The sequence below is a fragment of the Colletotrichum navitas genome, assembly GCF_030913465.1.
Source record: "Colletotrichum navitas strain CBS 125086 chromosome Unknown LY79scaffold_92, whole genome shotgun sequence".
Taxonomy (NCBI): Eukaryota; Fungi; Ascomycota; class Sordariomycetes; order Glomerellales; family Glomerellaceae; genus Colletotrichum; species Colletotrichum navitas.
The window spans coordinates 141,846-162,385 of record NW_026850638.1 but is presented as its reverse complement, the minus strand read 5'-3'; the positions used below and the strand labels follow the sequence as shown (position 1 = coordinate 162,385).

Genomic DNA, 20,540 nt, shown 5'->3' with positions numbered 1-20,540 from the left:
GCTAAACACTTAAATAAATATATCTATTACTTTAGTACACCTGTCTATTATTTTAGTACACCTGTCTATTATTTTAGTATACTTGTTATTATTTTAGTATACCTATCTATTACTTCTATATACTTATCTATTACTTCTATATACTTATCTATAGTATCTATATTACTTATCTATTACTTCTATAACGCTTTCTTCTACTATCTAGGAACTATAATTACTAATATAATAGTTATCTCTTTACTATTATTTTACTAATACCCTAGAATAGCTAGAATATCTTTCCTAAGCCTAATTAAAGCTACTATACTAAGGAGATATTACTATTATTAGTAAAACATAAGCTCCTTTAGATAATATAAAGGACTATCTAAAGACTATAATTAATAGCCTAAACCTCTTAAACTATACTATATAGCCTTAATAATGCCCTCTTAGTCTAATTAGGCCTAATATACTAAGTAAAGCACTAAATATTCCCTCTTTATTAGTCTTTTATTCTTTATTATTATCCTCTGCCTTATACTCCTATAGAATATTATTAATAGCCTAGATAGTGCCTTTAAGTATATAAGGATATTCTTAAGCTTATAAGAGAACTTCTTTTACTAAGATTTAACTATACTTATTAGGTTAGTATAAAAAACTAGTAAAGTTAATAAAGAGATATTCTTTAGATACTTAATTTAATACTATTTCTACTACCTTAACGCTTCTTAGTAGACCTAATTAAGGCACTATAACTAAATTCTTTATAGAATTCCTTAGTCTAGTAGTAGTAGCTAGTTAAGTCTTATAATAAAGATAGTTAAAATAAGTATCCTAAAATACACTAGAAAAAGATATATTCCTAGAAAAAAACAAAGGTTAAGACTAGATTAGACCTAGCTTTTATTAATACTTAGTTATTTTTATAGTATTTATAAAAACTATATTTTAGCTACTAAGACTATAGACTACTAAAGTACCTCTAGCTTAAGGGTAGTTTAGTAGCTTCTAAGCTAAGTAACTAAATATACCCTTATAACTAATATAGATAAAGACTTTATACTTAAATAAGCTATTATTAGACTAATCTTTAATAAGCTAAAGAATATTACTATAGGTAATAGTGTTCTAGAAGTTTTAAGTAATAATAAAATAACTTTAGCTAGCTTAAATAGAATTAGTAAACTAGACTTTATAGTAAAATTACCTATAGGTAACTTAAGGTCTTTTTATATAAGGAATTATAATCTAGCCTAATTAGACTAGTAGATATAAAATAAACTAAAACAGAGGACAAGATTTAGGACACTTACTATAAGGAGGTTTAGAGAAATAGCCTAGTATACTATAGTAAAAGATCTAAAGTAAAGAACTATAGCTAATAAGTAACTTTAGGATAATATTAAAAAGTATATTAAAGTCTAATTAAGTTAAAGAAAAAAAGAAATAGTTAAATTATTAAGAGCTTAAAGTAGCTAGTAAAAATAATAAAGAAAAGCTACTAAAAGTAGAAATTAGTAGTAATAATAAAAAAGAAAAAGTTAAAGCCTTATAAAAAAAAAGAGGTATTTTATACTTACTTTTTTCTTTTAGTAAGAATACTAGTAGTAACTTACTTTTAATAAGAGAAAAAATAATAAAAGAAAGTGCTATTTAAGATTAATAATAGTAACTATAAACTTTACCTCTAGTAAATTATAGCCTCCTTTCTTTATATATTTATTCCTTTTAGCTTTATTTATAATATACTTTCTCTTCTTTTACTTCTTCTTTTAGCTAACCTTAATTTATTATTACTATATAATACTACTCTTTAACCTATTTATTTACCTTTTATTTTTTTCCTTATTAACTAATAACTAACATTAGATATTAACTATATAACTATATATCTACTAATTTAGCTTTTAATATTTAACTATTTATACTTCTTTTTCTTTTAGTAACCTAATTAGACCTTTCTTCTTTAATTTTACTATATTATATTAGCTTACTATATCTTAATTTACTTTTACTAATATTATCTAGGTTTAACCTAATCCTAGCTATTAAGATAATATCTAGGTTATATAGTATTACTAAGCACTTAATTAGGTATATATAGTATAAAATAAACAAAATATTCTTTCTAATCCTAAGTAAGTCTAAGTAAATATAATCTAGGCCTTAAATAAGTCTTAGTATACCTACCTTATTAACTTAAAGCCCTTTAAAGGAATTATAAACCCTATTACTAACTAACTAATGTCTCTAAGACAGCTGTCTAGATACCTAAAGCCTAGTAAAAAGACAGAATATAAGGCGCCTTAATAGATCCTTAGTAATAATTTAGTAGCTTTAAGAATAATAAAGAAGAGATAAAGACCTAGATTTAGCCTAGATAACTTATAAGGTAAATAGATAAGTATAAAATTAGTAACCTACTTACTAGGCATCTATAATACTACTAGACACTTAGTTAAGTAGTCTTAAATAGCCTTAGATAATATTAAAAGTATAGTAGTATTTATAACTAGAGATATAAACTTCTTTTACTATATTTATAACTATCCTCTATAGTTAGTAAATAGTCTAGGTATTTAGGCTTACCCTAATTAGGTTAAAAAGCTATATAAAGTATATAAGGTTTATTTTATAACCTACTATATTAATTACTATTATACTTTATTTATTAACTAAATTATAAAATATTCTTTTTAGTATAATAGCCTTTAAAAAAAAGAAGACTTTACCTTTTAGTTTACCTTTAATATAGACTATTTTTATAAATTCTATAAAAGTACTAAGGTATATAGTAACCTAATTAAGGTAATTAAAAAAAAGGCTAGTATAGTAATTAGTCCTTAGTAAATAAATAAGTAAATATATAGCCTATATATAGCTAAATTCCTAAGATACTATATTTAAAAGAATATTATAAATATCTTTACTACTTTAACCTAGTTAGGCTAAAACTTATAATAAAGAATAATTATAGCCTACTTAAATATATAGTAGTAATAATAGATTCTTTAAAATTTAGTCCTCTTAGTAACTATAGTAAAAAAGAACTTTAACTAAAGCCTAGGCTTATTTAAGACACTTATAATTAAAGACTACACTAGTAAGAAAGCCTTAGCCTTAATTAAAGAGAAACTATTAAGGTTAAACCCTAGAAACTATCTAAGCCTACCCCTAAACAAAGGATAATCCTACTACTATTAGGCCTAACACTACTCCTAGAATATTTTATCCCTTAAACTCTAGAGGATATATATAACCTTATTAAAAACTAGTAGGCTATACTAATTAGGCTATAAAAAACTAGTAAAATAAAAATAAAGGTTAATATAAAAGACTTAAAGAATATACTTACCTTAAACTATATATTTTTTTATTTATAAGTAAAAACTTAACTTAAGTATTTATTTATATAACTACCTCTAGAGCTAAAAGCTAATATCTTTTAACCTAATTAAGATAGTAGCTTTTAAAAGCTATTATTTAGATAGTCTTCCTTTTAGTGCCTAGGGTAAAAAGAATCCTTACTAAAGCCTTAGTAGACTATATCTTTACTACTAAAGCTTTTACCTCCCTTAGCTAGCTTTTAATTACTTAAATATTATAATAAAGACTATATAGACCTAATTAGTTTATTTAAGAGGTTATACTTTTAGTAAAAAAGTTAAAAAACTATAGTTAAAATTAAAGATATTAAGTAAGCTTTAGTAATAGTTAACTAGTAAAATTAAAAATAAGTCTAGTTATAATTAATAAAGTAGGCCTAGGTTATTAACCTTAAGATTAGGAGGTCTAAAAGTATACTACCTTTATTTAATTAGGCACTAAAAAGACCTCTAAGTAGCCTTAAGGAGAAATAAATAAAGTAGCCTTAACTATAAGTACCTATAGACCTTAAGATCTTTAAGACCTTAACTAATATAGTATAAACTATATACTAAAAGGTAAAAAGATAAAGATATACTTTAGTAGTTACTTTAGTAAATATAGAATAATAAAAGGCCTTTTTAAAGAAATAAAAGTTAAAAAGTATTCTTTACTATACTAAAGATAACTATATTAGAATATTTTTTAGCCTTTATAAACTAGTAGTAAAAGAGATAAAACCCTAGACTTTATTCTTACTTCTTACTATAGCCTTTAGTTAAGAAGACTACACTTAATATAAGTAAAGACTAGTCTAGGACTAGGCCTTTAATAAGGTATAATAAAAGGTAAAATAAGAGGAGAAATAGAACTAGCCTAGTGTATTAGGTTATAGCTTACGCTACTATAAGTAAGTAAGACTAGCCTAATTAAGGAAGAAGGAATAAGAGGGAAAAATATAGAGAGCTTAAGGATTATATTACTACCCCTTAGGGTTTTATATTCTTTTATTTTTACTAAGTATATAATATAGGATAAAAGAATAAGGGATAATTAGAATAAGGTAGAATTTTAGGTTTTTCTTTAAGTAGTTTTTATAAGTGTTTTTTTAGCTAGTAAAGCCTTAATTATCTTAATTAGAATATTAAATACTAATTAAGACTAATAAAATAAATAAAATATAGAATTTAATACTTATAAGTTAACTTTTACCTTTAACTATAACTTTATTGTTATAGTAATATAACTAATCCTAGATATTCTTTTAATCTTATACGCCTAATTAGGCCTTTTTAGCCTAATTAAGTACTTTATTTACCTTATAACTATATAATTAAATAATAAGACCTTTTATATATAGTTTTATACTACTTAGTAATAATAGTATTACTAACTAAGTTTAATTACTAACTAGAGATAGATATTTAATTAATAAACCTTAGCCTTAATTAGACTAAGGTCTATTAATTAACGTTATTATTATTCTTAGATAAGGGTTAGTAAGTTACCTTTATATTTATAGGCGCTTAGGGTGCACTAGTAACAAGACCTTTAGGCAAGGTTATTTAGATTAGTTATATATATACTAGCTATCCTACTGCCTTATATATTAATATCTTACTTAGTTTTAGTATTATTAGTAGTTTATTTATTCTTTATTACTATAAACTTTTATTTATTATATAAGGTAAAATTAAGAGAGAACTACTACTACTAGACTATTTTACCCTTATATATAACTAAAGGATAAATAAAAATACCTTTAGTAAATATATACTTAATAATAGATACCTAGGCTTATAATCTAGGCTACTTTTTTTTTACTACCTTTATTATAGCCTTGCCTAGTATTAGCTTATTATTACTTTTGCCTTTAAGGATACTAGTTTTATCTATATTATATTTATTAGCTAGTTTAATAGCCTAGATATAAGGTATAGTAAAATATTTAAACTAGTCCTTAATAACCTTAGTAAATACCTTATTAATATACCTTAAATTAATAGATTAACTTCTCTAGACCTTAATAGATAAGTTTTTTTAAATAAAGCTATCTACCTACCTCTTGCCTAGAGGTTAAGTATCCCCTATAGTATAAAGGATATAATAGGTAAAGTCCTTTAGTTATTAATAGGTTAGTAGTAGCCTAAGGTTAGCCTAGGTAGTTACCTAACTGGCTAGGCTAGCCTCCTAGGTAGCTAGTAGTCACTAGAGGTCCTTAAAGGCATTAGCCCTCTTTTAGGTGCTAGATAGATAGTTCTAGAGGGTAGTAAATAGGATACTATAGGTCTTAGATGCTTAGTGTATACTACTGCTAGTAGTAATAGCATCTGCTGCCTAGGTAATCTCTAACTTAGTATATCTAACTATAGGGTAATAAAGAATAGATACTAAAAAAATGAAGTTATTTAGATAAGAACTATAAAAGTGGTGATAGTATATATATGGTGGTTGGTGGTGGCTGGGGGTGGATATGAGGTGGATATGCATGATCGCAATGTGGGGGTGATTGGAAAGTGGGTGCTTTGACTTATTTCTGATGGACACGACGAAGTACGGATGCTGTAACAAATGCCCTGGGTTGCTGCAGGTTATAACGAGTTGTTTGCAGTACTTGGAAGAGATTTCTAGCTGCGAATATCTTGGTTTGCCAAAATAATATAAGCAGACTCACCTCAATCCTGCTATTCGTCACTTTCAGCTAGTACTAGGCATTGAAAATGAAAACGCGCCAACTTATTGGTGGTTTGCCTATAGTAGTACGATCTAGCCTTGGCGAGATAAGTATCAAGTCATGATCGTATCGTGCAGCTTAATGAAGGCGTCAACCAGCCCACATAGTCCATGACTTGCTTCAGCTCGATCCAGACGACGGACAAGAGCTTTGCGCATTACTAGGCTCCCGTCTGGGTCGACCACTTTGTCTTTGAAGACAGCGAACTGAATGTACCCAAGAGTAAGTTCACCTGCAAGGCTCAAAAAATTCGTGTTGCAGGACTTGTGGAAGAAGGCGTACAGCCACCCACAGCATCTGTGGATATGCGACTCAGTACCGCAGCAGGAGTGTAAGCACGGGCCGTATTTATAATGCAGGGTAGCTGGCGCCCTTGGCTAGATGGCATGCACATTTGCCACCTTTGTTGTCGACCCAGCGGCGCTTGTCGTCCTTGTTTTCTTAGGGAGGATGTTCCCGCCATCGTTGTCGCTGACATGGGGCTCTGAAGTGATGGCGCAACTTGGTGTTATTGTAGCATGTGGGCGATGAACTGGAACATCCCGCGAGCGCGAGGGTTGAGGCCAGACTGGATATCCGCGGCGAGATTGTTGTCCGGATTGAATAGCAGGCCCGGAATCATCAGGACCCTAACCGAGGACTGGTTGAAGCGATTACTGATCTCGCGTACCCTGTGGGGGACGAAAGGGGCGAGCTGACTCGAATTAGGCTGCAGTCATTCAAGTTGACATAAATGATACCTTTAAAAACCATATGTGTCATGTCGCTTGAATCACCGTCTTGCAAAAGAGGGAATCCGGACTTTCCTCCAATCAAAATGAAGCAAAGTAGACATAGCTAGCATTGTCTCACTTTGCCCCAGTTTTATAGATGCTTTATTGATGTCGGCGACGTTACAATGTGGCGCTTCCTGCATCTTACGCCGAGCAGCTAGGTAGGCTAACGAACCAAGATTCCCTCATCTGGTTCGCCACAAACAGCTCTTCAGTTCGAGCTTCATCCACCGTGGCATCAGACGAACCATAACAGCTAGCTCGAATAATGTCGACAAGTCTCCAGCACGTATCCTCACATTGAAAGCCGTGTCGTTGCAAACGTTGCTGTGGCTCTTTTGGGTTCAAGATGCTGACAAACGCTGAAAATGAGCAGACTTAATATCGGAGTCCTATTCGGCAAGACTTGAGAAGACAGAAGGATCCCACTGAATGAGATGGGCGTGATACACGCTGGGACCTACATAGGCTATTGCTCTTGCTATACTTCATGCAAGGGTGCTGACCACAGCCAAGCGACGTAAGTTGATGCTTTCATATACGGCTAGTATTGCGAGAACCTAGCGCAACACCACCAACAAAGGTCGTATTCTATGCGCTGTTAGCCTACTACATGCAGATCATCACCTCATGATGTTGCAATTTCCCTCGAAAGTGCACGTGTAAGTTGGTTTGGGTTCACAATGCAATGTCAGCACCATCACACTAGTCTGCGAGTGTGCTGAAAGTCGAAGTGGAAACCGGACAGCAGCCTTGATGATTGCACATTATGTGAATAATGAGGCGAATATTGTCTGAAATAGGCTATTAGAAATTGAGTCTTGAGATATATAAACCCGCTCTAAACGTGCCCGTGTCCAATTCTCCTCTCACCAGCAGCCTCAACCTCCTTCCAGCTCTCCCAGACAAGCCTTTAAGTCAAAGCACCCACTTTTCGCCCACCCCTGCATTTCGCCTACCCAAAAATGCTGCCTAGCCACCTACTTTCTAGATAACCTCTAACTTCTAACTATTACAACATTTTCTATTTTTCTCTAAATTACTTTATTTTTTTAGGATATCTTCTCTTATACCTAATGGCCTAGTATACTGAGTTTAAGCTTGCTGGCGCAATTTCTAACGTTTAAAATAGTGTATCTACTTGGGTTGCCTCCTAGCGATGGGGTGTACTACGATTAACGATTTGATGCCGTATGCAAGGCACTTAACAGAGGGCAGATGTATTTGAAGACCTCTAGAGGCTCTCTTCTAGTCAGGAGGCCAGCCTAGCTGCCTAGATAACTACCTAAGCTGACTTAGGGCTACTACTAACCTATTAATAAGTCAAAGAACTAGCCTAGCGTATCCTTAAGGCTATAGGGGATACCTAACCTCTAGGTAAGTGATAGGTAGATAGATTTAAGTAAAGAAACCTATCTATTAAGGTCTAGAGAAGTTACTTTATTAATTTAAGGCATATTAATAAGGTATTTACTAAGGTTATTAGGGACTAGTTTAAATATCTTGCTATACCTTATATTACTGCTATTAAACTAGCTAATAAATATAATATAGATAAGACTAGTATCCTTAAGGGTAAAGGAGATAATAGGCTAGTGCTAGGTAGGGCTATAACAAAGGCAGTAAAGAAGAAGTAGCCTAGATTATAAGCCTAGGTATCTATTATTAAGTGTATATCTACTAAAGGTATTCCTATTTATCCCTTAGTTATATATAAGGGCAAAAGTGTTTAGTAGTAGTAGTTCCCTCTAGATCTAGGCCTATATAATAGGTAGTAATTTATAGTAATAGATAATAAATAGACTACTAATACTACTACTATTAAATAGCTAGAAAAAGTCTTCTTACTATAGACTAAGCCCTCTTAACCTAATTAGGCTAGACTACTTATCTTAGATAGGCATAGGAGCTATATAATAATAGACTTTATATAGTTATACTATATAAATAACGTCTATCTTTTATTCTTGCTACTATATACCTCCTATATCCTTTAGCCCTTTAATTAAGTAGTCTTTAGTCTTATAAAGGTAGCTTATTAAAAAAAGCTTAGTTACCTTATATAGTAGAATAATTTAACTATTATTAGTAAAAGAAACTTTATATTATATTATTAGAAGGCTTACTAGGCTAAATTAACTACTAGTAATATTAAGAGTAGCTAGAAATACACTAGGTTATAGCCTATTGCTATAGTAAAGCCCTTAATAAGTAGGCATCTAGTCTAAAAGGTAATATTATTATTAATAGCACTATTAACACTGCTTAACAAGAGGGCAAAAGAAGCCTATAATGCCTAGGATATAGAGGATTAGGCATCTGCTTTATCTATAGTTAAGTAGTCTACGCTAAGGAAAGTAAAAGACCTTAGAGATTAACTATATTTATTTAGCTAACTAGACTAACTAGAGTAAACTATTACTATATAACGCTAGCTATTTAGAAAGGTTAAAAAAGGCTTCTAATAGTAGTCCTTATAGTTAGCTACTACCTAGTATTAAATAGAGCTTCTCTAGGCTAATGTTAATAATACTGTTAGTTAGAAGAGGAAGGCTATTACTCTAGATCTAAACATAAAGTTTACAATAATTAAAGAGGTACAGTAAGCCTAGCTTAAGGCTAGTGAGGTTAAAAGTACGCTAGATGAATCTAGCGCATTAGATATACCTAGTGAGGCTAAAAGCTGTATTATTGTGGCATTAAGAGGTTATAGATAGTTAATTAAATAAAGTGGTGGTGGTTGTGATGGCTTCATTTTTGGGTGGGCGAAATGCAGGGGTGGGCGAAAAGTGGGTGCTTTGACTTAACTGCACCACTGCCACCGATCAATCATTGCAGTCTCTTCTACAGACCCGAAAATCTACAATGCAGTTCCTTCTCACGATCCTCACTCTGGCCGGGGCCGCCTTTGCTGGTGTCATCTCCCGGGACGAGCCCTCCAACGTTCCCGTCGGCAACCCCGCAGAGGTCTCGCTTCAGGCCATCACGCATCTTTACATCTGCGCCGATGCCAACTTTTCTGGCCGCTGCGAGAACTTGCAGTCGAACACTGGCCAGTGCTGTAAGCCTTCTTCCAAAACCCGATACCCTCTGGGATTCTGTCCCGGGCTGTGATCCTGCGATGATGATCCGCCGGTTCATAAGGATCAATGGGCAGTAACGCTAACATGGGGCCTTACATCGCAGACAACCTCCAGAACGGCTGGAACGACATCGTCACCTCGCTTGGCCCCGACCAGGGAACGACTTGCACCATCTGGGAGTAGGTTTACCGTGCAGAGTTGCGCACACGCATGAGAAGAAGCTGACATATCGTTCGCAAACAGGAACAACGGGTGCACCGGCGCCTCCATCGGCGGGATTGTCAGTCCCGGTATTTTCAACCTGGCCGACTCCAACTGGAACTTCAACGACAGGGGTACGTACATTTGATCCATGAAATTCACCGCAGGCTTGATTGGGGAAGTATCAAGCCTTGAAGTTTCGGCCTTGAGACTAACTGCCGCGGCTTTTTCTCATTAGCGAGCTCGTACCGATGCAACTAAGTCATCTTCGACAGCGCTTCATACGCTCTGTTCCAGGTTCTGACAACAAACGATCACCTGGAAGACGTTGCAACTTGCTTCCTGGTTCGCCGGTCATACGCAACTGGAAAAAGTGGCTGCCCGAGGATAGTAGTAATGTCATACCTGCACTCGCAGGGAAGCGAGAGGAAGGGGGAAGGGGACGACTTATTGAGACTTGAATTTGGTTTGGTGATAACTTAACATTCTATACATAACCATTTAGTTACGCGAATACAATCCCTGCAGGTACACCTTCGGAAGAGTGCTCTCTTCTACTCTGCCTTCAGTGAACCATTGTGCAGCCACTCGATCAGGGCAAGGGTCTGGACATAGCGGCCAAACAGTAGATATGGTAACCGGGAGCGAAGAAACGAAGAGCCGATACAATTCTCGTTTCCCGGGGGGACCTGTACACAACTCGGTTGATTGGCGATTCTGGAATCTACCGAATAGAGTTTAATTGAATGAATACTTGACGTTGCGTTGCAGATCTGACTATGCACAGGAGCTCGAGTAAGCTTGTTCGGCTTTAGCATTCGGGGTGTAAGCCCCCGGCCCCCTACCCCCTTTACCTAGTCATCCAATGACATACTGTAATTACTTCTAGCTCCCGTTACTCAGCACACACACACACACTTCCGTCAGCTGAACTTTACATTCATGTTTTCTTCTTCCGTGATTGCATTCGCCGCGAATGTCATAAGCTCAGATCTGACGTTGTCCTTTGCAACTCTCCCCTCAGACCGTTTTGACACGGTCCTTTGTAAACCTCACTCCACTACGAAAGCTTCCTCCTTCAGAGAGTCCTTTGGCGGAAACCTGGCGGAGCCGGAGACCACATAGTGACGCACATTTGACGAGCTCGGCGCCACAAATCGGTGAGGGTGCCAAGGCCAATGCCAAGGAGAAAGCCCCATTGTAGCACCTATCAATTCGCACCACGCGACCCTCTCCTGGGGCCTGACACCGCCCATCTTTCTTCTGCCCAGTGCCCTGTCTCTCGCTCGCTCGCTCTCTCGCTCTCTCTCTGTCTCTATCTCTCTCTCCCTGTGTGTGTGTATGAGAGCGTGTATGTACACCCCGCCCCCCCAAAATTTTCTCATCCCCCAAAGAAAAAACGAACTTGCCCGTCCCAACCTTGAAGAAAGTCAAGAAAAAGAAAGATGCCGGCGCCAGGCAGGTTGGCGATATCTAAAACTCCCTAGCACGTATACCTCGCCTTCAAAGCTCCATCCTCAAGCATATTCCCGTCCCATGGTCCCAAGAGTTCACCCCCGGCCCCCAAGCCTCCTCCAGTGAGCGCTCTTCCCGCTCAAACAATAAAGCCCACACCCCAACCGGCGCGGCGCCTAGCCCGGAGAGCCTCACCCGACGGTGCCGTACTGCCGTGTGCCAACCCTCTCCCCCCCCGTCCACCTTCCAGAGCCCGGAAATCCGGCACCGGATACGCAGCCCGCGCGCACCGGGAACGTCGTGAACGCTTCCCCGGTCGGGCGTGGCCGTGGTTCTGGGTTTCTTGGTTCCTTGGCCCTCTCTGGTTCCCCTCTCTCCGAGGAAGGGGGGAGAAAAAGACCCCCCTCAAACTCGATACCAAAAGAAGGGCCATGAGGCTAGTCTCCCTGAGTCTCATGGGGTCCTCCCTCCTCACGGGGCCCGCCCTGGCGACGGTCCCCATACTCACCGAGGTCTCACTGAGGGGCTGCGCCGACATCTCCTGCCCGGCCGGCGCCGTCGACGACCTCGTCGGCGAGTCTAACTGCACCCTCGGCGGCTCCGTCCTCCGCCGCGTCGGCATCGCGCCTGAAGTCATCGATATCCCTCTCGACGACAGCGACACGGCCGACATTCGTAAGCTATCCCTCACCGTAGCCACCGTCGCCCAATCCGGCGCTGGCGCCGGCAGCGCCCAGGGCGGCGGCGGCGGCGGTTCCTCCTCTTCCAGCGGTGGCTGGATGAAGAAGCAGATCTATACCCAGTCCTACTACCTAGGCGCCCCCGCCGGCCTCGACCTCGCCTCAGACCGCTACCCCAAGGGTTGCGCCCTCATCTTCCAGCACCTCTTCCAGACCCTGCCCATTGCCCACGAGGTCCCCGATCTCGACACCACCGACTGCAGCCCCTGGCTGCAGCAGTCGTGCATGGACGAGATCACCGGCTACGTCGACGACTTCCGCGCCGACTACGCCGGGAACGAGACCCTGCCCCGCTGCCAGGAGATGGCCATGTACCTCGAGGACCGCACCCGCCGCGATAGGAACTTCCGCTGCAACCTCATCGCCGGCGCCGTCAACATCACCGGCGCCGAGATTATCGGGCCCGACGCCCCCACCGAGCTGGTGGCGCAGGCTGCAGGCGGCGACGGCGGCGACGGCGACGACGACGACGACGATAGCTGCCACCCAACCCTGCCCCCGTCGTACAACTTGCTCAAGCTCGCTGATGTCGAGCTCGTCCTCGACAGCGAGGGGAGCACGACCAGGCCGACGGGCGGGCTCAACGGCTACACCCCCGTCATGAGCGTGCTGTTCGACAAGCTGCTCTACTCACAGTGGATCTGCATGAAGACGATGAGCGAATTCGACGCGAGGAACTCGGGTACGAGGACGGGCGTCCCCGCGATGGCTGGCTTCGTCATGGGATTGACGACCGTGCTGACTATTCTGCTGTTGTGATCGAGGCAAATAGTGCAAGACGGAGCAGCGTTTTTGTTGCGTGCGTGCGTTTCTTGTTTTATGTCACGGGAGGAAAAAACAGAACCGGCCCGGAATTATTCATGATTTTATGTATGCGATATATACCCAATGAAATGCATGCTGATAGATATGTTACGCCTAACCCGACCCAGTGACTTTGACCAAACGCCGATGTGTATGATGCAGCTAATGTATTGGGAGATAATGTCCTGTATGCCTCAAATGACGATGCCGCGCTGCGCCCACCCCCCCTTGCCCTTCCAGGCGAAGAGGATCATGCCGCATGCCACCCATACAGTGATGGCCATGGCCCAGAAAGTCGGTGCGTAGCACTGCTTGCCGTAGCAGAAGACGTCTCCGGCGCCTTCGCGCTGTGGCGAGTTCTCCGCGCCCGACTGGTACACGGCTGAGTAGACGAGGCCCCAAAAGGTTGACCCCAGGGCGGGGAACATGGCGACGATTCCCCAGTTGGTCGCAAAGTTCTCGACGCCCCAAATGACAGTGATGATGATCGGCGTCAGGCTGAAGACGGCACCGTAACCGGTGCCGATCAAGCTCGAAACGATCCAGAAACGTTCGCCGTGTTCCTGGATGAGGCCGGAGGCCAAGGCGACTAGGCCCAGGGACAGGAGAATGGCAAAGAAGAGAAGGAAGGCAACGCGGGAGATGGCAGGCCTGCCGCGGAGGAAGGGTGGCGTCGAGGAAACCTGCAGGTGCTGCGTCTGCGGCGAGGGCGCGAGAAGGTCCGTCAAAGTCCCCGTGGCCAGACGAGCGACCGTGCTCGCTATCCCGACAATGGAAACGTGGGTCGCGGCCGAGGTCGGATGTCCGGCGTAGCGCATGGTGGGCGGATACAGGGTCCCAATTACCGTGCCGAGGTTGCTGATAAAGGCCTCTCCAGGGCCAATCATCAACAGGAAACCAATTGCGAAGCACCACATGGTCTTGTCGGTAAGGAAGCTCCGCGTCTCGGCGTTGAGCACCATCTTTTTCATAAGTTTGGCGTCGTCTTCGGCCGGCCCATGCAGCCCGCCGTCTTCTTGGTCGCCAATTCGGGCGATCGAGCCGTATGTCCTACTACGCTCGAGGTCGCGAGCGCTAAGGAAGGAGGTGCTGCGTTCCAGAAGGCCGCTCCGCTCGAGCTCCTCAGCGGCCTCCTCAATGATGTCCTCTTCATCGACGATCTTTAGCGTGAAAGTGCCGACGACGCCGACAACCAGCAGAAGAATGGAGAGGAAGACGAAGAAGCGGAAGACATCGAGGTCTCCGACGGAGCCATCGGGTAGACGCTCGTAGAAGACATGGCTACCAAGCTGGCTCAGCCACATGCCGCTCAACCCGAAGGCAGCAATGGGCACAGCGAGGGCCAGTCCACGATGTTTTCCCTTGCCAAAGTTCTTTGCGCACGTCGCAACGGCGGCAAGGTACATGGAGCAGGTCCCGACGCCAACACAGACAAAGGCGAAGATCATCAGCGGGTAGGTCCAATCGGCGCCGCCAGCAATACGCTTTCCAGCATAATCACGTAGGCCGCCCAGGTTCTCCGCCTCAAGCTTCCGATATGTCCCTGCAGCCACGGCGTAGCCGCCGCTAAACAGTATAGCGGCCAGAAGGGAAAGGGGCGGGGTGCCGACGCGGTCGCAGATGTAACCGAGGAGGGAGACGGGCAGGTAGAGGGCGATGGAGCTGCTGATGGCCAGCCCGTTGACTTGGAACTGGGTATAATGCAGGCGCTCCTGGAAGATGTGACCGTACATGGAAAAGACGGTGATTGAGCCGGCGCAGAGGGCGGAGACCAGGGCGGCGACGAAGGAGATGGCTCGTAGGGTATTGGCGGCACGGCGGCTTTGGCGCGTCCGCCTCAAAGGTCTTTCGGAATCGAGGGAGGATCGTGAGCTGAAACGGCTGATGGTGGAGGATGCATCGTCATCGTCGTGAGGTGTCGCAACGACAGTCCGGTCGCCGGAGAGAGTAGGCGGGCTCGAGGCTCGCGCCATGGCGAAGGCTTCAACACGGAAGCTGCGGGTTCGGAATGGATGGAATGCGATTGGAGGTTCGGAGATTGCGCCGCGGGCCGGTGGTGAGTGAGACGAGGAGGCAAGAGAGGCGAATTAGACGAAAGAAACAAGATGGTCGCAGGTCATTCCCGCCGCAGGATTAAAGCAGAGAATCATGGGAATGCTCAAAAGGCTAGAAAAGGGCGAGACTGGGCATGTCGTGGACGGGAGCAGCAGCAGCTGGATGGAGGGCAGTGGAGACTAACTGGGAGAGGAGAGACAGGAGACGCGGCAGTAGTGTATGCAGGTAGCAAGAGTCAAGTCACGATTTCGCACGTCAGCTGGTCGCCTCTGTCACCTAATAATGTCGTGCTCGCAAGCAACGGCCGAGGAAGGTGGGGACCCATCGCTAGGCTGTTTGAAAGTCTGCTAGACTGTGCTGTCCGGCTGGTGGTTAGGACTGACACAGCGCGCCAGGCACAGAGCTAATGGCGAACATGACGCTGAGCAGTGGGTGTTGCCGAGAGAGCTCAGGGAGGTTGGCAGCGCCGTTTTACTGGGATCAACCGAGCGGAAATAAGCGAGATCGGAGGTCAGTCAAAGAGTCGAGTCGTAGCCCGTGGCCCACCTTCCGTTACTGACGTTTCTTCACCCTGATGACATAAGCAGGCTCACCTTAATGACATCAGCTTCCTTCCTCGGTGAGTATGTACGGCGTATCGCCCAATTGCATAACCGTTTGTCACGTGTGCAGATATGCAGATGTAGACCCAACGCGACTTCGCGACTTCTTGATGTCCAGTCTTCATCATCTGATTTCCTAATCGTGTCTCCAGCCATTCGCGGCTCACGATTCCGCCTACACGATGACGTCGTCCGACGGGGGCCGAACAGCCAAGGAAAGAAGACAAAGCAGCCCAGATGTAAACGAGCACCTCATCGCCGAGTGTTACTCACAGCTAACCAACGACGATGGATCACCCGATATTTCCTTGAGACAAGCTAACCTGCGAAATCTTGTCGAATCCATTTCACCATGGGAACTGCTATACCTGAGATCCTTGATTCGGAAGACGGCCATCAAGTTTGCAGATCTACCCGGCCTTCCCGAAGAGATAGTCGCCACAATATCCGCCAGCCTTGATTATCAAGATGTCCTCAACTGCACAAACGTCTCCAAAGGATGGCGCAGGGCGTGGACGGCCGACATGGTTGCCAGCGACGTTGCACGAGCCCACTTTGCCGGTCTTGTTGAGTCGCATCCCGACATATCGCCCTGGTCACTGCTCCAGCCCCTTGCCGCAAAGGCCGCTGCTCGTAGACAAGGAAAATACATATCGTCTCTCCATATCGACACGTCGGGCTCTTCCCTGCTTGACTGCACTGCACTGAAACTTGACGATCGTGCTCTTGAACATGCCAAGTACAAGGCCGCTCCAGCAGGGCCTGTTGCTCCTTATAGTTACGCTTACTGCGATGGGAAGATTGCATGGCAATGGGACCCTTATAGCTTCTTCATTGACGACATCCGCAGAATGACCAGGACTCTGGTGTCACCCCCAGATCTAGTCGTTAGGGGCGAAAAAGACTTCGTCGTGTCAGCGCTGTCGAACAAGCTCCTGGTTCTTGCCAACGCTAGAACAGAAAGATCACTGTAAGTCATTCCAACTTGCATGTTTCTGTTTTATTTTTCTCAGTAGGTCTTGTGCGTCTTTGGATTGCCGTGTCAATTTAGTCCTTAATGCTAATCAACTTAGGATTGTTTACCACCTCGAGAAGAATCAGTACCGGCGGGTTGTCCTCCCATCCCGCATGTACAGGGTCAAGGACGGGATTCATCTCCACAAAGAGACTTTGATAGTTGCTTTCAGAGACGATGTAAAAGACCATGTCTGGCGTTGGGAACGCGGCCTCATCGAACTCAAGATGCCCGATATGCGCAAAACCCCACTATACGCCGCCTTGGACCATGCAACGCTAGATGGGTCCCGCAAGATGCTCTTGGTTTGCCATCCGACCAAAAGCAGCGTTTTCTACCTCGTGCATGGCTTCCTCGTGAAGAGTAAGCATTCTTAGTGTACTAACTTTGTGAGATTCTGGGCTAACATGTATATGAGTTGAAAAGCTTCTCAGTCGTATATACGAGCCTACGAGCGTGCTGAACCTCAAAGGCTCGTCATCGTCGTTCAAAAGTTCAATGACACAAAGCACGTACAGACACTCAGCTACGAAACTAGTCTGATCACCCGATCTGAACTTGATCACCCAGTTCATTGCCAGCCGGTAAATGCTTATGGACTTTGCAGCCTTGGCGTATATTTCGAGGACCCTCCTTACGACATCCTCGACTCCGGGGCCCCTTGTGCAAAGTCTGCACAAACACCACCAAACATGATTCTTAGTCGAATCAACTTCAACACCATCAACGAGACATTCTCATGCACTACTCAGGAGCTCAAAGGCATGCGCCGGCCACTTTGGGATAATCCGTCAGGCTTGTTGCCTGAGCGTGAGGGTGGTGTCGTTTGGAACGATGTCATATACTACATACAAAACCATACCACCATGGAGGCAACCGGTACGCCCTGGTTTTGGAAGACCGGAGTCGAAATGTCCGGCGTCAGATCACTCTGCATCGCCGACAAATCATCAACACAGGTCATCAACGAAGATTCGCCTTGGTTTACCGAGGAGGAGGATACCTCATATTTGCTATCGGACGGTTGCCGAGGTATTGCAGTGGACGATGATTTCTTGGTTGCAATCTCCAAAAACGGGTATGTTGTGTGGAATCATGGAGACTTTGGACTGAGAGAAAAGCCCTGGGTACGCAATCATGGATCTGCGTGGCGGTTACGACTTACGACTCAGGACACGGGTTGCCCCGTTCAAGGCTGCCTTGTACCGGTATGCCGCCACTAGATCGATGATATGGTGGAACTCATGACTACAAGTAAGACACCAACTCACAGGCGAGGCAGCCCCGAGCAGCCTGGACTGTCCCCTGAATTGCCTTCGTCAAATCAAGACTGCATAAAGGCGGTGCGTGGAATGGATAAAAAGCCGCGATCCTCTGAGGGTCGAGGTAACAAGCTTGCCGAGGATCTCGCAGCTGGCGCCAGCCGGTGATCTGCCAAGACCCATAAGCTAAAGATTGGTACGGATAGTCAATACATGATTCTCTCTTCCTCTTCTTCAGTTAATTACCCCCGCTCGTACAACACCTAGGTCGTCTGACTAGAGGACGACCTCGGATAGACTTCAGGTGCAATCAATCCATCATAGAATGAGATGCCATTGCGGCGTTCACTATGCGCCTCATCAACACCAATACGCTATTTTTGGACGAATTTTACGGTGACGACGTGCCTCGGTATGCCATCGTATCACACACATGGAGCGCCGGGGAAGTCACCTTCCAAGATTGGATGGATCTTCCATTAGCGAGAGAGAAGCAGGGATTTCAGAAGATCGAGCTCGCCAGGGCGCAGGCTCTCCGCGATGGGCTGGATTACCTGTGGATTGACACATGCTGCATCAATAAGGACAGCTCCGCCGAGCTCTCGGAGGCGATTAACTCCATGTTCGCTTGGTACGAGTGCTCTGTCAAGTGCTACGCCTACCTGTCAGATATTGAACACCCTGAAGGGTTGCTGAGTGACTACGACCCAAGCAAGCAACATCAGACCCTATCTCGGAGTCGGTGGTTCGCTCGCGGCTGGACGCTCCAGGAACTCCTGGCGCCGCGAGAGGTCCTTTTCTTTTCCGCGGAGTGGAACCTCTTAGGAAACCGCAGGTCGCTCGCGGACGCCATTCAGAGCATCACAAACATCGATTGCCAGTACCTCCACAGAAGGAACAGGAAGCTCCTCTTCGCCGCGAGCGTCGCTGAGCGCATGTCCTGGCTGTCCTGCCGGCGGACCACGCGGGTTGAGGACCTAGCCTACTGCATGCTCGGCATCTTCGACATCAACATGCCGCTCCTCTACGGCGAAGGCGCAAAGGCCTTCACGAGGCTGCAGGAGGAGATCCTCAAGACCTCGACGGACCAGTCCCTCTTCGCCTGGTCGTGGGCCGAGAACGACCCGGGCTCCTGGGTCAGCATGCTGGCTCCCTCGCCGCGGAACTTCAAGAACGGCCAAGGGTACCAGCCCGCCAACGACGCCACGAACAGGCCGGTGCCGTACTCCATGACCAACTTCGGGCTCTCGATACAGCTCACGCTGATCCGCCCGACCGACATCCGTATCTCGAATTTCGGCTTCCGCCCGCCGCAGTACATCGGCGTGCTGGCTTCAGCCACCAAGGACGGCCATCTCATCGGAATTCCACTCGAGGAGACCGGGGTCACGGACACATATCGCGTTGTCCGCGAGTTCCCGCGCCCCATCGCGTTGCAGTGGACCAACAATCGCGCCTTGCGGACGGAGAACCTCAAGGTCGAAGTGCACGACATATTCGTCCCTCCAAGGCCTCCGGGAAAGACCTCGACGTCGTCCAGGTCAATCCGTACGACTCGAGCTTCCATCTCGGGGAGTACGCCATCATGTTGCTCATCGTCAACAGCAAGGGCTCGGTAGGAGAGGTGTTCACCCGTGTCGAGGCGATCCCGAGGTACACGGATTCGATGGCCGGGTTCATCGCGATGAAGAAGTTCAGGCTCCCGCGGATCTTGGCGTACGACGCCTCGTCGTCGTCGTCAGCCACCTTTCGAGCGACGGAAGCGCACGGCGCCCTCGTGCGCCTGCACTGCAACTCCCTGAGCCAGAAAGACGGGGCCCTATGTTTGTTATTCGGGGTACTGGCCAACGAAGAGAGGAAGACCAAGTGGGTGTTCAGATACCTCGACGGTATCGCGGATTCTAAAAACTCTTTCAACGAGGGGAATCTAGAGAGGTTACTGAGAGACGAAGCTGCCAACTGGCGGCTGCCTTCCAAGGCAGAGACCAAGAGCGCCTCCGCTCAGTCGACTGAAAGGAAGCGGGTGACGAAGCGGGATAGCATTACGACCACCTTGGGGCCGGAGTTCAGGGCTGAGGTCAACGACCGAAAGACGGTGGCCAAGGCTGCTCACATCATCGTTTCTAACTTCCCGGCCGCGCTCAGGACTGTGGAGTCATTGTAGAGCTTGATATATCCGCTCTTGGGCTATTTGAATGCTTTTCACAAGGCTCTTCGCGTCATCAAAGGTGTTTTTCTGTCATGCCCATCTGTCTTCAGTCTCCGATGAGCGAAATGATGACAACAATAACTGTTCTCCACGAAACACTCATAATCACTGGGACGACAACAGTTTGGTCTGATACGTTCTGTATATACCGTATAGAGATTGAAATATAGCATAGGTCAGAATTGCTGCCTTTCGGGTTATGTGTATCGTGATATTCATGTACCGGGTGAACTGCGCTGGGCCGCTTATGAGGGCC

General features: G+C 44.3%; 5 protein-coding genes across 5 annotated transcripts; 4 read left to right on the top strand and 1 right to left on the bottom strand.

Moving 5' to 3' along the window:
• Nucleotides 1-9,723: 9,723 nt before the first annotated feature.
• Nucleotides 9,724-10,403, top strand: LY79DRAFT_673652 (uncharacterized protein; the record flags this gene model as incomplete). The annotated part of the gene is made up of 4 exons (XM_060564206.1): nt 9,724-9,919; nt 10,045-10,120; nt 10,185-10,276; nt 10,381-10,403. The coding sequence occupies 4 exons, from the start codon at nt 9,724-9,726 to the stop codon at nt 10,401-10,403; spliced, it is 387 nt and encodes a 128-aa protein (XP_060409089.1).
• A 1,625-nt stretch (nt 10,404-12,028) lies between these two features.
• LY79DRAFT_525726 (uncharacterized protein) lies at nt 12,029-13,096 on the top strand (the record flags this gene model as incomplete). Its single annotated transcript, XM_060555766.1, has 1 exon — nt 12,029-13,096. The coding sequence occupies one exon, from the start codon at nt 12,029-12,031 to the stop codon at nt 13,094-13,096; it is 1,068 nt and encodes a 355-aa protein (XP_060409088.1).
• A 96-nt stretch (nt 13,097-13,192) lies between these two features.
• On the bottom strand, nt 13,193-15,423 carry LY79DRAFT_568621 (MFS monocarboxylic acid transporter). Its single transcript, XM_060558980.1, has one exon. It carries the CDS (start codon nt 15,112-15,114, stop codon nt 13,336-13,338), a length of 1,779 nt encoding a protein of 592 aa, XP_060409087.1. The 5' UTR covers nt 15,115-15,423; the 3' UTR covers nt 13,193-13,335.
• A 425-nt stretch (nt 15,424-15,848) lies between these two features.
• On the top strand, nt 15,849-18,305 carry LY79DRAFT_568620 (F-box domain-containing protein). The gene is made up of 3 exons (XM_060558979.1): nt 15,849-16,768; nt 16,872-17,176; nt 17,240-18,305. The coding sequence occupies exons 1-3, from the start codon at nt 15,981-15,983 to the stop codon at nt 18,034-18,036; spliced, it is 1,890 nt and encodes a 629-aa protein (XP_060409086.1). The 5' UTR covers nt 15,849-15,980; the 3' UTR covers nt 18,037-18,305.
• Nucleotides 18,306-18,321: 16 nt separating this feature from the next.
• LY79DRAFT_568615 (heterokaryon incompatibility protein) lies at nt 18,322-20,464 on the top strand. The gene is given in 2 exon segments (XM_060558978.1): nt 18,322-19,574; nt 19,586-20,464. The coding sequence occupies 2 exon segments, from the start codon at nt 18,426-18,428 to the stop codon at nt 20,237-20,239; spliced, it is 1,803 nt and encodes a 600-aa protein (XP_060409085.1). The 5' UTR covers nt 18,322-18,425; the 3' UTR covers nt 20,240-20,464.
• The last annotated feature ends 76 nt before the right edge of the window (nt 20,465-20,540 follow it).

Coding starts and splice junctions, on each gene's coding strand:
- LY79DRAFT_568615 (XM_060558978.1), top strand. CDS start 18,426: ATGCGCCTCATCAACACCAATACGCTATTTTTGGACGAATTTTACGGT.
- LY79DRAFT_568620 (XM_060558979.1), top strand. CDS start 15,981: ATGACGTCGTCCGACGGGGGCCGAACAGCCAAGGAAAGAAGACAAAGC. Junction 16,769..16,871: donor GCTAGAACAGAAAGATCACT/GTAAGTCATTCC, acceptor TAATCAACTTAG/GATTGTTTACCACCTCGAGA. Junction 17,177..17,239: donor GCATGGCTTCCTCGTGAAGA/GTAAGCATTCTT, acceptor TGAGTTGAAAAG/CTTCTCAGTCGTATATACGA.
- LY79DRAFT_568621 (XM_060558980.1), bottom strand. CDS start 15,114: ATGGCGCGAGCCTCGAGCCCGCCTACTCTCTCCGGCGACCGGACTGTC.